Raw genomic sequence first — 17,202 nt, 5'->3', positions numbered from 1 at the left:
AAGCTGATGTTGACATGATTAATTAGGGAGTGCGGGGGTCGAAGGAGAGGTAGTCCACCTTGCAAGTAAAACAGATCCAGCTCGAGCCAAGCCCTCCTCCTACTGGTGTAGAATAATAGATTATTGAGGCATGAATTCATCAACGTCCAGGCACTCTTGTTGTCTCACTGTGAAGATATTCTCTTGGGAAAGATCTTTTTCCAAATCACCAAGGCTTAGCAGTGGTGCTTAGAAATTCTCACTTTGAGATTCTCTGTTTTGTAGATGAAGTCCTTTTCTTGGTCCTCGTTCACCTTTGCTGGGACATCGCCACTGAAGTTCTTGCTACAGCTTCATTTGTGATAAGCACAACATAAAAAATATTATTTTTGTAAATTTTTAAATAAAAAACACTTTAAAATAGAATTATTGTTACCCTCTTAGAAGCCCTTAAAAATAAAAATAAACATGATTTATTATTCATCGCACTGCAGACAATTGAAAATGTTTTTAACATTACTAAAATTTCAAAAATTATTTAGTTTTCATTGCTTAATCCTGCTTTACATATCAAATTACAGTAAAGTAATTTATGTTTTATATCTAAAACTACATAGATTATTTTATGTCATTTTAATCGTATGGCCCTTGCAGGAAAATTCATAGTTTCTACCCCTTTGTCCTGTTCCAGATAATCAATCCAAACCTGCTACAAAACACACTCAAAAATAAAATAAAAAAAATCCTAGTTAACATCAAGCACCAACCCATGCATTGAATGCCCAAAATTAAAACCACTTTCAATCGTTACAACTATATTAGTTGACCGGCAAATTATTGAGGCTAATAAAATCTTTTTTGAGTGCTAAAAAAATTGTAATTAAATCCAATATAACATATCATAAGATCAATTATATTACCATGATATTAAACTTGCACTGATATGGTCGGTTGATTTTTTTAAAATTAATATATTTTAAAAAATACCACTATTATAATATTAAAAAATACCTAAAATAAATTATAAACGACACCATTCTGGTAAAATATTATTGAATCTATTACCACCTCTTGACAGACAGCTTGTCAATAAAAAAAAGAAGCTCATTATAACTCTTGTTAAAAATATACGAACTCCTTATTTATTTTAAAAAGGAAAAAGACCTTTTATTTCTTTAAAACTTCCAATTATAAAAACTTATTTTCTTCATGAAATAGTTTCATGTGAACATCTGGATTTACTCTCTTATTATGATCTTAAATTAAAAATAATAGCTAGTTTTAATATTTATCTTGGTATAGAAATTGAGTTATTAGGTCAATTTTACAATCATTGGATCAATTAAATCATTTTTTTTAATTTATTTAAGTTGATTTCACCAATCTCATTAATATAATAAATCATGTTGTAAATTAAATTATCAAATCATTTAAATTAACAAAACTAATATTTCAAATAATTTAAAATAAAACTTGATATAAGAGTATTATGAATACAAATTTAAAAATTATAATAATTATAATTTAATTAGTTAGGTTTTGAGTTTATTCTTTAAAAGTTATCAATTTGAGCACTATAAATTTTAAAATTATTAAAAATTTATATAATTATTAATTTTAAAATTTTAAAAAATTAATTAACATATATATATATATATATATAAAAATTGATGCGGATATTTATTATTAAAAAAATAAATTAAATCTATGGCATAAACCAGAAGGGATGTTACCAAATAATTTTTACTTCAAAGTCCTAACTTTCAATTTCAAATTAAAGATAGACACATACATACATATGCTTCTTGTACTGAAAAAGCACCAATGAAAAATTCAAACTCCTCCTGTGTTACCTTTTTTTCAAACAAACATTAAACAAAAGGCTTGTCTTCTGAGATATACTGTCTGCAAGGCTCTCGAGTCATCCCATCTCTGACACAAAACCACCTCCCTCTCTCCCCCTCTCTCTTTCCCTCTAAAGTTTCTGACACATCACGTGTATCTCTCTCTCCCTTTCTCTCTCTCTCTTCTTGAGAGTACTGGTGTGTTGTTTTCTGTCTTGTAGCGTTTGTTTTCTTTTGCTGCTGCTTGATCCTGTCCTCTCACAGATCTGCTTCAGCAAGGGCATTAGCTAAAAGGGTCTGTGCCTCTTTTCATGTTTGTTTGTTTTGCAAGCTGAAGTTGGTTTCTTAGTGGTTTTTTATCATCTGGATTGGTGATGTTTTGGGGTATAAACTTAAATAATCTTATTTTGAGCTTCTGGGGTGGTGTGTTTTTTTGGCATATTAGTTGAATTAAGCTGCTTTTACTGGTATGTTACAATGTGTTTACAGTATTTGTTCAAGTTTGTTCCTTTCTTGCTGTTTGCTTCTTTCTTGGCTCTCTTTGCATCTCCTTAGAATCTTTGTTGTTATTTCTCGCGGCGCTTTTGTGTTGCCATTTTAAAAAGACGCAAGTTTTTTGTGAAGGTAAGATTATGTTTGTTCATGGAGTCTTCACTGGAGTGTGTTTTGTGCGAGTTATTGTTGGCGTTTAAAAAAGAAGGAAAAACTCATGGCCTTTTTTCTTCTTATCACTATTATTTTTTGTTGAATATTTGCTTTTTGGCATGTTTTGGTCATGCTTGCACTATTTGAACCCTCTCTTCAAAAATCTGATTTGGGGTTATTGATGTTTTAATGTTAAGTATTTATCTTTCTTGTTTTGTTAAGTTGTGAGTTATATTCAGTACTTGTTGATTCATGGTCAGTGGCTTAAAAATTGCAGTAGAATTTAGCAGGGTTTTAACTCTTGCTTCTCTGTTTTCGACAATGTACAGGAGATGGGGCTCATTTCTAGGAACATATTCCCTGCTTGTGAGAGCATGTGTGTGTGCTGCCCTGCATTGAGGTCCAGATCGCGGCAACCTGTTAAAAGATATAAGAAACTGCTTGCAGAGATTTTCCCCAAGTCCCTTGTGAGCATTCAACAATTCACACCTTTTTGCTTCTTTTTTTCCTCATTGTTATTTATACGCTGGCAGTTTCTTGATGGGTTGGCGTTAAACATGTTAAGAATTTACAGTGAAATGCCGTATATGTCATCTATCATGTGCTTGCCACAATTTTTTTGGCTGGTGTATCTGAGTCTGGGGGTTGTGTTTGTCTTGTGTATGGCAGGAAGATAAGAATCTGAACTTAGATTTTGTAATGTTGGTGATCACCGAAGAGTGTATAATGTTTATAGCTTGTATGCATGGTAGGCTACATGTTTCTATGAAAACTTAGACTTGAAAAGAAATACGGGGTTACCCTTCTTTTTTCTCGGATCTTGGATGGAATAATGGGAGGGCATGTAAAGACAGACACCCACAAATAGACTGGATGAGTTATGTTCTTGGACTGTCCATGAGTTAAAAATGGGGTCAAGTGTTACTAATAAACAGTTTAGCTCACACATTTTTATATACTGTTGCGTATTTATGTAAAATAAACCTCTTTTAGCTTCCTTCTTTTACACCAGTGACTATTATGAGCTCTAAATTCCACAATAATTTTGTAGGATGGCCATCCAAATGAAAGAAAGATTGTCAAGTTATGTGAATATGCTGCTAAAAACCCATTTCGAATCCCAAAGGTATCAAATTCATTGACCTTCAACATAAATTATGGCTACTGATAAGACTTGACCTTGAGAATTATGAGTGCACTTCTGTAGATTGCAAAATATCTAGAAGAAAGGTGCTTCAAGGAACTGAGGAGTGGGCATGTCAAGTTCATTAATATTGTTACAGAGGCATACAACAAGTTGCTCTGCATGTGCAAGGATCAGATGTAAGTGTGGTTTGCTTAAATTTCCCTTTCTATCACTATCATCTTATTTTGTAATGGCATTTGGGGTTTGATAACTAGTAAGCTCACTTGGTCATATTGTCCTATTTTGAAACATTAACCCAAATAGTTTGGTGATACTTTATTTCCTATGATACCTCTATTGTGGCAGAAATATCATCATATCTTGCATTTTGCAGGGCATACTTTGCTATTAGCTTGTTGAATGTGGTCAATGAACTCTTGGACAAATCTAAGCAGGATCCATTGATGATACTTGGATGCCAAACATTAACAAGGTTCATCTATAGTCAGGTAGGTTACAAATCTTTTGAATGAAATATTGAAATGTGAACACCAATGAAACTTAATTTTAAAATTTAATGGCCCAAGATTACCTGCAAGCTTCAGGGTTGAACCAACAAAAAAGTGATTTATTTTAGATCTCGTATGCAAGCAACGTGGATGCATCTAGCTTTTGATTATCTTAGTCTCCAAGTGGATAAATTGTTAACATGTTATGAGCAAAGTTCTGTGTAGGCATATCTTTTAAACTGTTTGTTTCTGCCATCATGGGGTTGGACATTAGTGAGATGTTGAGAAAAAAGATGAAATGATTATTATATGGAGTTGATGGATCATGTATGTTCCTCAAAGTACAGGGCCTTTGTTTAACAATGAAAAAAATGCTGTTAGATTGTTATCTGATGCAGAACGTACATGTTGGATATTCATTAGGAGTTTGTTTTCTATATGTAAATCATGGGTCAGAACTGTATGAATTACCTTCAATGGCCATTGAGGAAGTAATTTCCCTTTTTTTATGGAGAGATGAGTTCTGATTCATAATTAATAGTTGATAAAATATGACATTTCTGACACCTATTTTAATTTCTTGTGCATGTGTGGGCAGGCAGATGGAACTTACTCTCATAACATTGAAAAGTTTGTTCATAAAGTGTGTAACCTGGCATGTGAGAATGGGAATGAAAATAATAGAAGTTGCCTGAGGGCTTCAAGTCTGCAGTGCCTCTCAGCCATGGTACATCAATTATGTATTTGATTTCTGATATGCTTAGAAGAATGCAATTTGATAATCTGGGCGTTGTTTTCTGGTGATTTTGTTCCCTTGGTGTCCTTTGCAATTGTTTTCTGGATTTGGGATAATTTCTTATGTGACAGGCTTTTCCGTTGCTAGGTGTGGTTCATGGCAGAGTTCTCATACATTTTTGCTGCTTTTGACGAGGTTTGTTCTTCTGAGAAAATTTAATCTACACTACTTTTATATTCAAATGGACATGGTGTTGGTTCTCCCAAACTTGGTGAATCAATAGTTTAGAATTTGTCTATTCTATGTTTTCTGTACTTTTTACTTGGAATGATGGAATAGGTGAAAATTTCTGTGAGGTTTTCTCCTATTTTCAAATGCATGAGCTTGGGTTTGAGTGTCGTGGGTGATTGGTTTACCTGAATATTCTGAAGAATAGGACAATCTGTAGATCACCCCATACTGATCCCTATTTTGACAAGATTAGCACTTCCCCCCTATAACTAATCTCTTTACTCTTGTGATTTTTTTTCCCTCTTTGTTAGCGCAAAAAATACAATATTTAATGGTGCTCACATGCACACACCAACAAAGAGGCTAACAACAGAGACTGATGGAAATAGAGGAACCCTTGTTTTATATCTTCCCTTCTAAATTTTGCTGGAAATATGTTTAGTCTTTTCTTAATTAATGTTTAGCTCACTAATATACTTGTGTAACATAATGGAACTTTTAATGTTCCATCTGATCTGCCAGGACTCTGAAAAGTAATCCAGTAAATGAGGATCAAAACTAATAGGATGCAACCTAGAGTTGCAATAGTTTCCACTCTATCTCTAGATCACGAATCTTCTATTTAATATATAAATTATGACGAGTTACAGTGGATGGACATGGTTTAATCTTCTCATTCTTTACCACTTTGTGATGTTGTATATGAGTTCTGAAGTCTTAACAATCTTGACTTTTTTTGAATGCTTTTCTTCTCATGTGATCTTGGTTTATTATTTCATCACGAGGCTTTGAGTCATTAATGTATCCAAATTGTAGATCGTGCATGTCACATTAGATAACTACGAGCCGGATGAAGAAGATGATGGGAGAGAGGATGCACGTCATAATTGGTTGGATGTTGTTAGATGTGAGGGAAGAGTTGCAGATATGGGCTCTAGCTGCATGGCCATCAGACCCCGACCAGAAAAGAAAGATCCGTCTCTTTTGACAAGGTAGTGACTTTTCAAAAGCATAGGCAGCTTGCCACAGTGGATGCTAAATTTGCTAACTCATGCAAGGAAATCATGGAATTGTCTCATTTTTCTTTCCTATTTCTTGATCCTTTCCATCTTTTGTTATAGGGAAGAGATTGACACACCCAGAGTATGGGCTCAAATCTGTATTCAGAGAATGGCTGAGCTGGCAAAGGAGAGTACAACAATGCGCCATGTATTGGACCCAATGCTTGTGTACTTTGATTCTGGACATCACTGGGTTCCTCGGCAAGGGTTGGCCATGATAGTTTTGTCTGATATGTCTTACTTATTGGAGAGTGCAGGTTTCTTGATCTTCAATCATATGTTTCTTGCTTGGTTTATACATTAATGTCCTGCACATGCACAGAAGCCTTTTTGTGGGCTTGGGCTGAAATTATTCTGCAGTGGCATGCACTTATATACATGTGCTTTCCATTCTTGTTTGATGTCAGGCCACCATCAGTTGGTTTTAGCTGCTGTTATACGCCATCTGGACCATAAAAATGTTGCACTTGATCCTCAAGTCAAGTCTCATGTCATAGAAGTTGCTGCAGCTTTGGCTCAACAAATTAGATCTGGAGCAGTGCTGACAGAGATTGGGTACGTCAGTGATCTATGCAGGCATTTGAGGAAAAGTCTTCAGGCTGCAGTTGAATCTGCAGGAGAGCAAGAATCAAATTTGAACATCTCACTCCAGAATTCCATTGAAGATTGCTTACTTGAAATTGCTAAAGGAGTAAGTTTGAAGCATGCAAGGAACATTTGGTTGCTTCTTTCTACTGTACCTTGAGCTAACCTGAATTTGTGTTGGTTTATTAGATTAGTGATGCAAGACCGCTATTTGACACTATGGCCATAGCACTGGAGAAGCTTCCATCCTCTTCTGGAGTTGTTACCCGTGCAACCATTGGATCTTTGATGATTCTTGCCCATACGATCTCAGTATCATCAGTCAGTTGTCATTCACAGCAGGTTAGAGGAGTTAAATCTTTTTTTCAGTATTGATATCTATGCTTTATTTCTTTTCTACAACTGCTGCCTTATGTTGATTTCAAGTTTCACATTAATTGTGAATGCATGCATATCAGTTGAATGATTCTGATGACTGCTTCTAGAGGTTATTTTCTAATAAATTTTAGATATAAGCTCATTTTTTATCTAATGGATCCATATCCAATTTCTTTTGTGATTAAACAACTCTCTCTGGAATTTTGTGGTTGGGATACTGCTTACTGAAATTATAGAAACATCTCTATGCAGGTTTTTCCTGAAGTACTTCTTGTCCAACTTCTGAAAGCAATGCTGCATCCAGATGCTAAGGTGCGAGTTGGAGCGCACCAGATATTTTCAGCTCTTCTCATTCCAAGTTCTAATCATCCCCTACGTGAAGCTGCTTCCTGGCGATCTGGTTATACTTGCGAACCAAAAGGATGGCATTCTGATACTGCATCTGCATTTGATTCAATTTCAGCGCTACTTGAAAAGCTCCGAAGAGAGAAAGATGGATCCAAAATGGAAAAGCATGGAAATGATGCCAACGATGGTTATAAAGAAAGGGATGTTGTTGAGGAAGATTGGAAACAAGGACGTGCCCGAAAGAATTCGCCGAATTTTTACAAAATAAGTTCTATTATTGATAGGACTGCCAGTACGACCAGCTTGTCTGAGGGAGTAAGCAGTTCATTACAGGTTCTTTAGTTGTGCATTTACACTTCTAATCCAGTTCATTGAGTTGCTAACATCTATATGGTTGAATGATTTGCACAGGAACCACATATTATGAAGCTTAATGAGGATCAAATAGCACAATTGCTGTCTGCCTTCTGGATACAAGCCACCCTTCCAGATAACATGCCCTCAAATATTGAAGCTATAGCTCATTCTTTCGTATTGACACTTATTTCTTCGCGATTGAAGGTTGCTTTCTTCCTGATTAATTTTCTATTGGTTTCCATTTTTATATCTTCTGGCCTCCAATTGGGAGACTCTGCTAATTTTAATTTAAACAAGGGCACTGATTTAAATAAGAGCACCCTTGGATGTGAATAAAAACCTTGAGTTCCCTAGCCTATATCATGAATTACTTCCTAGATAATCATCCCAAACAAATGTGATACAGAAATAGGAACACAAATATGTCGTAGTAAATAGCTCAGGTTGCATCACATCCATTTTTGTAAAAGCTCCTTATCAAAGATTAAGCCTATCCTGAGTTGTCAGTTTTACTTATGATTTCTTGCTCTGATTATAGTCTCTGTTATGACTTTATACATGTGATTCATATAAAAACATGATGGGCCATTTGAAACTGGTAGAATGCATGAGTTTTGTGGCAAAGAAGTTTTGTGTTTCTATGATTGTTTTTGTAGATTAGTACGATCAATGACTGCCTCAAACTTGTGATGCAGAACCCAAATGACAACCTTGTGGTCCGCTTCTTTCAGCTTCCCCTTTCTCTCAGAAATTTATCTTTAGACTTAAACAATGGTATGAATGATTATGAGAAACTTTTTGAAAATTTAACATCATTTATAATCTTCTGACATGTTTAACATATATGTGCACATGTTTCTATCTTCTGTCAGGAATGTTACCTCCAGCATGCCAGAGGTCAATTCTGGTACTATCAACAGGCATGTTGATGTTTGCAGCTAAAATATATCAAATTCCTGAGTTGAATGACTTGCTCAAGTCATTGCTCCCTTATGATGTGAGTCTGCTAGATATTAAAATTAAACTTCTCAAGTTGCAAAAACTAGCTGAAAACAGTTTATTTCAGCTCGCATGCAACAAGTCTGATAAAAATTCATCTTTATGCATTTTTTACTTTATCAGGTTGATCCTTATGTTGGCATTAGTGATGACCTTCAAGTACATGTAAAGGCTCAGGCAGATGTGAGAGGATATGGATCTGTTGCTGATAATCAATTAGCTTCATCTTTACTCTCTGAACTGCAAAGCAAATTCTTTGAATCTGACAAGGTCTTAATGGACATCTTATTACAGACCCTATCTACCATTACTGAGGTACCACACTTGATTATCTTACAGACAACACCCCCCTCCCTCCTTGTAACATTTCTATTTGTGCTTCTTAGCTGGAGGTGGATGACTTGGCTCAGCAATTGTTAGAACCATTTACCCCTGATGATGCATTCATGTATGGTCCACGATCAATACTTGAGGACCACAATCAAATGGCTTCACATTCCAAGGAGTCACTCTCCTTCGATGAGGTATGATATAAATAAGACAAATGTATTCCTGCTGAATTTGAATATTTTGACCTTGAGAACAAGAGGGAGGCCTTTTTGTTTCAGGGTTCACATGCATGTATGATATGATGAATGAAATCTAATTACTGTAAGTACTGTTCTGTTGCAGGATATTCCAACGAATTCATTAGTTGATGATGATGTGACAAGTGAAGCATCTGTTGCAGACCTTTCCCGCTTCATTCCAAAAATTCCTTCATCCCCTTCTGTCTCCCATGTTATCAGCATTGGACAGCTTTTAGAATCGGTAATCCCATGCCCTCCCTCCAAATCTTGCCCCCTACTTTGACCAAATCGATGTTGTAAATATGCATTTGTTCCTCGTGCTTATATAATACTCAAAAGTATTATGGTTTCAGGCACTCGAGGTAGCAGGTCAAGTGGCAGGGACTTCAGTCTCCACATCACCTCTCCCGTATGATACCATGGCTAGACATTGTGAAAATCTGGGCACTGGCACAAGAAAGAAGCTATCCAACTGGTTAACCTATGAAACTCATTACACTAGAGCAAATGAGAGACATTCACCAGCATTCACCGCAAATGGATGCTTAGCACCTTGGAAGGTCAGTCTGTTTCATATTTAGCAATTGCATTGGATTGTTTCATTTAATTTACTATAGCCATTACAAATCACTTTCAATTTTGCTTGGTTTATCACGGGGAACAATTGTGCAATAACTTGATAAAGCATCTATTCCATTTCCAGTGGGCATACTTGGAACTAGTTAACTAGTTACAAATAAAGGGCATTACACTTGACTGTTGTACGCTAGATAATTGCAGATGCATTTAATAGTAGGTGAATGGTTAATTTCTTTTAAATATCTTGGTGTTGTTTTTATCTCTGTTATTTTGACATGGTTGCGTACATGTAGATAACAAGCGATGTTGGAAACATCAAGGAAGCCGCAAAGCCAGTAGGCCCATTCTTGGCTATAAGGCTACCTCCGGCCAGTCCCTTTGATAACTTTCTCAAGGCAGCTGGCTGTTGAAAGATGACACGGGCACATGAGCTTTCTGTTAGGTATCTTGTGAAGTGCTTTAGGCAGTAACATGAATATGCATGCCATCCTCTGATTTGAAGATGGTGCACATTTCAGGGATTCCATTCCCAGTTAGTTAATTGATGTAAAACATGTTACTCTTGTAGCTAGTGTTAGATGCAGGTGAAATGATATATTCAAATCGCGCGCGCTTTTTCTTGATGATTTTTTTCAGGTGAAATGATATATTCAAATCGCGCGCGCTTTTTCTTCTTGATGATTTTTTAACAGATTAGGATTAGTTGGTTTTACGCATCAATCCCAGAAGCGATATTAATCTTAAATAACAAATGTTAACTGACAACCCTAATGGTCAACATAGATAGCCTCAAGCTGATGTAGCAATGCTAGTTATGTGTCCATAATGAAATGTCAATCTAGAAACTGCAGGGAAAGAAATCAATGTTGGGGAGATGCATTGAAGAGTCACTTTTGCCCGCACTCTGACCTGCATGTGTGAGAGTTTACCTACATGTTGATTTAAAAGCCCAGGCTACTGGCTTATGGATTCATTTAATGTGTAAACACCTCAGTGTGAGGCTCATTCAATCACAACTTCCTCTCTAACGAGTATTTAACAATTTCAAATGCGGCGATCATCTGATTGCTACAATACCATCACGCCTGTTCTCCTTTCCTGACCCAGGATTTGTCTTGCTACTTCTCGAGCCATTTGATTTTTGTTCAAGATTTAACTAGCTCTTTGCTTTATGCAAACAACACCTATCGTATGCACTCAGGCGAACTTAGCTATTTGCTGGGAAGATCTATAATGGAGAATTGCTCGGACTCACACTTGGACCCGGAGACACGGGAGTTTTTGTACAAGGACACTACTCTAACCCAAAAACCTAGATTACTCCATTTCCTTTCGACATGGAATACTCATCACTCGTATGTGTGGTGTAATATTCAAGGGGGCTAGGTTTTCTTGAAAATCAGTTACATTTGATTCCAAGATTGTGTTTTTAGCTCAGCTTTCATTGAAACTAAGCTGTGTTTGTGGCTACTATCAAACTGACGTAGCTCTCTTCAGTTACATGCTTCAATCAATGGAGTTTCAGCCATCGAAGTAGAACCTAGGGGGATTAAACAAGAGATTGGTTCATTATATAGTTACCACCAAAGAATAGTTGTAGTTATAAAACTTGACCTACGAGTATACCCAGGATAAGACTTGGGTCTGTGGTCATGGTGGGACTAAACTTTTTATTTAAAAAAAAATTTAAAATCATTTCGTTTCAAATATATATATATATATATAATCAGAAGGATGGCAAAAGTTCTACACCCTCGGTTAACCCATTCTCAAATGGAGAGGCAATGTGACATGGGTTATTTATCTCATTATTTTCAACGTAATATTTACTTTAATTATTAAGATTTTCTAGAATTATTAGTTAGATAACTAAGTAAGTATTATTAAGAGATTTGTGTTTTAAGATTCTATTTTTATGTTTAAGTATTGTTAAAGACTTCTTAATATTCTATTTAAACAGTTGAAATAGCCTTGTGGCAAAGGCCTAGACTTTGAATTAATAAAATTGAGGTATCTTGGGATCATCTCTACCGTTATATATGACCATGCTCTTTGTTTTGAAGATTTTTGATGATTAACAAACCCCATTATCCTGTTTTCATTCATAGCATCATTTGATATCAAAGCATGTTAGATAGCTATTACTCCGGTGACCTGGATCAAGGGGTGCAAGTCGTCTGGGACGTTGTGTGAATCCTAAAAATGACGTTGAGACATCATGAGCTGGCTGAGGCTTGATCATCTCTTTGAAGAACTCAACAAGAGTTTTGTAGGGATTAGTGAAGGTCTTGATTTCTTGGTGGTAGAAACAAATAAATCTCGAGATGAAGAGAGGGTTGTGCGTAGAGATGTACGTACCTCATGCTAGACTCGAAGTTTACATCTATCCTTGCAAACTTATATCGATATAGAAGCAATTAAGCGGTAACTATTCTCTCATTAAAAATGAATGGAAAGGGAGAGATGCTTATATATAAGATGGATCCATGATCCAGTAGGTTTAGGTTTTTGGATTGGAGGTGATGAACACCCTTTTGTGTTTAAGATAGAGCCCATTTGGGACAGCTGATGATTGTGGTTGGACTTCTATGATGTTATTTGCTTCCCCGAAGTGAAGTAAAAAGAACTAAGCTCTGAATACTGCACTCGAATTGTTCTGCTGAAGAGGAAGTTGTGTTTGAATGGATTGGGTTCATGTATCAGGGAGATATCTGTTGGGTATACATGTGGGTGGTAACTGTTTTACATTGAAAATGAATGGAAAAGGAAGAAGCTTGTATTTAAGATGAATCCATGATCCAATAATCTAGATTTTTGGGTTGAAAATGGTGTCTTTCTTCGTGTGTAAGCTCTCATGCATGCAGATCCAATACAGATGTGGAGATCATGCATTATGCATGCATCTTCTCGAACACGAGTAGCTATCTAATCTGTGACACCTATATATGTGCAGATTGTGTATAAGAAAAACGAAAACGATATGGTGGAGGCTTAACTCTAGGTCATCTTTGTCGTATAAGTTTTTCTTTCGAAAAAGGATTCCTCTCTTTGATGCGGACTTTTCCTCGAAAGATGTTGAGGTCTACTTCATATATAAACAGGCTCCTGGAGATCATGAAAAGACAGGACTTGTACGCTCTTTGCTTATTTACGATGCACTTAGATGGTAGCTCCTCGTTCTGGTCTGATCGTCAGCAAAGTAAACAAGAAATCCATTAATTCATTGCCTTGAATGAGAAAGGCTTTTAACTTTGTGTTATAAGCCTCTGATAGAAGAATTTCGTAACCTATAACCACCGGATATTGCACTTGTCAGGCATAAATCCATGAGACTTCTAGCCACATGCCGATCAAAGAAAGCCATGGGGACATGGAACTGCAAGCCAGAAGATTATATAGAACAAGATTTTAAAGAAACACAAGGAGAGTACCAGTACTGGGATAACTTATGCTTTTCGGTGTTTTTTAAAAGATTTTAAAGAAACACAATGAGCCTTAATGAATCTCTTCAACGCAAGCTCCAAGTGGGTCTTTCATGGGTTATTTGAAACGATATCTTCGCTGCTAAAATAAAAATTTCACATCGTTATCGATTTTAGACAGAGAACTAAAACAACATTCAAGTTGAATGCAATAATGTCAAGGCATAATTGGGGAGGTTTATTTCTTGAAAAATAAAAAGTAAACTGGGAAAATAAAAAAAAAATAAAAAGTTGTTTAACCACCCCATCTCCATTACTCAGCAATAGGAGATTTACTTCTTCTTTTTTCTTTTTTTCTTTTTCATTATTATGATCTAAAGCTCAGAATCAAATTCTTGAAATCTGAATGAGATGACCTTGGAAGAGACAAGTTGACATGACTATGGAATGGAGAAGGGCCGATGAACTGAGCTCGTGGCAGAAGAAGAAAAGGAGATTTTGGCAGAGCATTGTAGAACGGAGGACTTGAAACCAGGGACGGCAGGATTTTTATCTACCATCAATGCTTTTCCCTGACCTTTCTCTTGCAAAGGACATCAATGACCGGCCCACGTCTTTTCATCTTAATGTCGAGACATTAGAGATCATGTGATTTTTTCTTTTCTTTCTTTCCATGCTCCCTTTATCTTCTATCTCATATTCACCGTACATGGAATAGAGAAAAGTAGTTATAATAGAATAAAAAGACGTTCTTACGTGTAAAGTTTTTCATGTTTGTTTGTAAATAATTTTTTTATTTTTTAAATTTTATTTTTAATATATTAAAATATTTAAAAATATTAAAAATATTTAAATATTTTTAAAACATAAAAACAAATAAGTTTATATAATAAAAATCCATAAATTCATCTTCAATGCTGACATCTAGTTATATATTTTTTAAAAATAAAAATTATTATTTTACATTTCTAAATAAGTTTCAAATTTAAAAAGTATTTGGATATATCAAATTGCTTGTTTGATAAAATCAAGTATAGTTATTATGAATTAGGTTTAAATTTCACTACGATGTTCTTCGGATCCATTTTGTTTGAAGATATTATAGCCGACTAAGATTAGGAGCTTAATTTTTCATCACTTTTCTAATTATTTTTATTTTTTCTTATTTTCCACTGTTATCCTCGGTTTAGTTTTCGTATAAATATCAGGTTAGTTTTAGCTCCTATATAAATATTTTTTTTGTGTTATTTACAAAAACAATTTTATGAATTATTGAATTTTAGAACAAATTAGACAATATATATATATAGTTTTAAGCAATAATCAATGGCTCGAGAAACTCTGATTTTATATGTTTAACATTCAATCCGTGACTGACTTTTTTCACCCAAGATTCGCTGATCATTGAAAAGGAAGTTCCATTCCATGAACTCCATGGAAAGAATCAAGGAAAATTCCACGAGCACGTTTCAAAGGCATGCGATGCTAATTAATGGTATTGGTCGGAACTTCAACTCTGTTCATTATTATTTATTCATTTTCATCTTCAATCAATCTCACTAGATGTTTTAAGGGTGGGAGTTAAAATTATTTATAAAATATTTTTTATTTAAAAATATATATTTTTTTAAAAATAAGAAATTGTTCTTACTATTATTACATTAAAATATCAACAAAATTATATATACATACATATATATAAGATAATTTAAAAAAACCAGTTTCGATTAATAATATAAGCTATGTCAGGAGGATGTCTTACGGGTGACAAATTTTAACTCGTTTTTAGTGCTTGTACATGGCAAAGGAAAAGGCAAGGCAAGCCCCACTATAACAGTGTGTAGTCAAATCGAGACAGTAGCCATTTTTATTTTATTTTATTTCCTGTGTGTGTGCGTGATCAATCAAACACGGTCAAGGCTTGGTCCTTGCGACGAATTGTCTCGATTTTTCTCGGAGATTCCTCTCCATGTCTACGCTGTTTTCAGTATCTGTAGTTTCACGTCTCAAGTACTGTTGCATGGCCACAAATTTGTACAGTCCTCTCTTCGGCTTGCGGTGGGGGTCGATTTCTGAGACCCCAGCTCAAATTCCAGGTGTTTTTCATGCAACTCTTGCAACACAGGCCAGGCAGGAGGGCGAAACAAGATCACAGATTAAGTTTCTAGATTTTTTTTTTGTAGATTTATCATGAATTTCATGTATAATGTGATGCATGACATCTTTTAATTAAGAATATATTAAAAAAACAATTTTTAGATTTTTATTTTATTTCTAAGATGAGTATAAAAATCATCAGTTTGATAATTTTTCAAGTGAAGAACGATTTATAACGCGTTAGCAAGCATCTCCCACTTGAATCATTTTCCAGGCCTCCTAATGAAAAATCTCAAATTTATACCTTCTAGTATTTTCCTTGAGAACATCATCTTCATCTTCCCTAGACTAGATGTCTACTACTTTCCAAGCTTTCCTTTTCTATTTTCTAATCAACGTTTACCAGGAACCACCAGCATCCACCATGAGTGCTTTTCATGACGTGGGGTTCCTATGGGACAAATGTCAAGGCAGTATATGAGATACGTGTGGTGTTTATGAATTGATTTTTCTTCTTTCATGATTGGAAATTAATTGCTGTGGCAGAGAGCTCTGGAAGTATCATGTTGAGTAAAAGAAGGGCAAGCTGGATCGGAAGAACTTGGTGATTGATTATGAAATCTGAACGTTTTCATGAGTAACTATATCCATGAAAGATTTTTAACTATGATTTCGATTTAATTTACTGCAATACAGCTGGATTTTCAGAAACTTTCTTCAGATGTGAATTTTTATAAATAATTCAAGAAATAAATTGAAGATACTGATTTTGATTTTTTTTAAACAAAAATTCTATTGATATTTTACATATTTTAAGATTACAAGGAGATACATGAATTAGTATTTAGATATATGCCTCGAAATAATATTTAAGTAATGTTTGATTATTATTTTTAGAAAGTATAAATAAAAACATGTTTTATTAAAAAAATGAATACATAAAACAAATTTGTATTTTGAATATTTTTAAAATAAACTCTTATAATTTATTTCAAGATATTAACCGAGCATTAACTTACATATAAAACCAGTTTCTTACCTGCATCTTTAAAATCAATTTATGGCATGAACAGTTTCTCACCTGCATCTTTAAATTTTTTTTTATTTCATTATTAAATAAGTTATATTTGAACCAAATAAATGAATTAGATCATAGAGAAACTCTCACATAATTTTAATTTTAAACTTGAATTAAATAAAAAGATGGGTTGATTTTATTATTTTTATATATAATTTTATTCTTAATGTTTTTTTTTTTTTTTTACCAAGAACCGATCAAGTTTAAGTTAATAAGATTAGGAGGGAGTTCTTATCTTCTTGTTTTTCCAAGAAGTTATCATCATGTTTTGTCTACCACCTTATTTTAGAATCTTTTATCTATGTGTTGTTCATGGGAGCTGTCTAGGAATCTTTAGTTCTGAACATTTTTTATTTTCACATTATCCATTAAAGGGCAAACCACTCAAGCTCCAATTGAAATATGCCCAGCAATCTAATATCCAAATAATAAAAGTAAAATAATAAAAGATATTTTCTAGTCAATTAACTGAGTTCAAGTTCTCTTTTCAAATGATACATTCAAATATTTCTTAATTAATTAATTGGTATTTTTTTTTAATGATCTTAGAGATATAATCTTTACATCAGTTTGATACATGCACAAAAAATAATAATAATTTTTTATAAATATCAATCCTAAGGTCCCAACTCAGAATATTTTTTTAAAACAACAAGCTA

The 17,202-nt window shown here is 34.4% G+C and overlaps 1 protein-coding gene across 3 annotated transcripts; it reads left to right on the top strand.

Annotated features, from left to right (window-relative positions):
- The first annotated feature begins 1,858 nt into the window (after positions 1–1,858).
- On the top strand, positions 1,859–10,555 carry LOC105125162 (uncharacterized). Of its 3 annotated transcripts, none has more exons than XM_011025479.1 (20): positions 1,859–2,118; positions 2,798–2,935; positions 3,520–3,594; positions 3,676–3,791; positions 3,989–4,103; positions 4,702–4,830; positions 4,987–5,034; positions 5,887–6,062; positions 6,192–6,388; positions 6,539–6,822; positions 6,906–7,058; positions 7,347–7,757; positions 7,854–8,003; positions 8,495–8,573; positions 8,672–8,796; positions 8,922–9,113; positions 9,185–9,322; positions 9,471–9,608; positions 9,721–9,927; positions 10,240–10,555. In XM_011025479.1, exons 2-20 carry the CDS (start codon positions 2,801–2,803, stop codon positions 10,354–10,356), a joined length of 2,985 nt encoding a protein of 994 aa, XP_011023781.1. In that variant the 5' UTR covers positions 1,859–2,118; positions 2,798–2,800; the 3' UTR covers positions 10,357–10,555. The 3 variants fall into 3 exon arrangements, with proteins under 3 accessions (XP_011023781.1, XP_011023784.1, XP_011023783.1); XM_011025482.1 differs by lacking the exon at positions 1,859–2,118 and adding an exon at positions 2,132–2,207; XM_011025481.1 differs by lacking the exon at positions 1,859–2,118 and adding an exon at positions 2,202–2,290.
- The last annotated feature ends 6,647 nt before the right edge of the window (positions 10,556–17,202 follow it).

Source organism: Populus euphratica, unplaced genomic scaffold, assembly GCF_000495115.2.
Source record: "Populus euphratica unplaced genomic scaffold, PopEup_1.0 scaffold28.1, whole genome shotgun sequence".
Taxonomy (NCBI): domain Eukaryota; kingdom Viridiplantae; phylum Streptophyta; class Magnoliopsida; order Malpighiales; family Salicaceae; genus Populus; species Populus euphratica.
Note: the sequence above shows the minus strand (reverse complement) of the source record. Positions and strands in the feature narration are given on the sequence as shown.

Coding starts and splice junctions, on each gene's coding strand:
- LOC105125162 (XM_011025479.1), top strand. CDS start 2,801: ATGGGGCTCATTTCTAGGAACATATTCCCTGCTTGTGAGAGCATGTGT. Junction 6,389..6,538: donor TTACTTATTGGAGAGTGCAG/GTTTCTTGATCT, acceptor GTTTGATGTCAG/GCCACCATCAGTTGGTTTTA. Junction 9,323..9,470: donor AGTCACTCTCCTTCGATGAG/GTATGATATAAA, acceptor GTTCTGTTGCAG/GATATTCCAACGAATTCATT.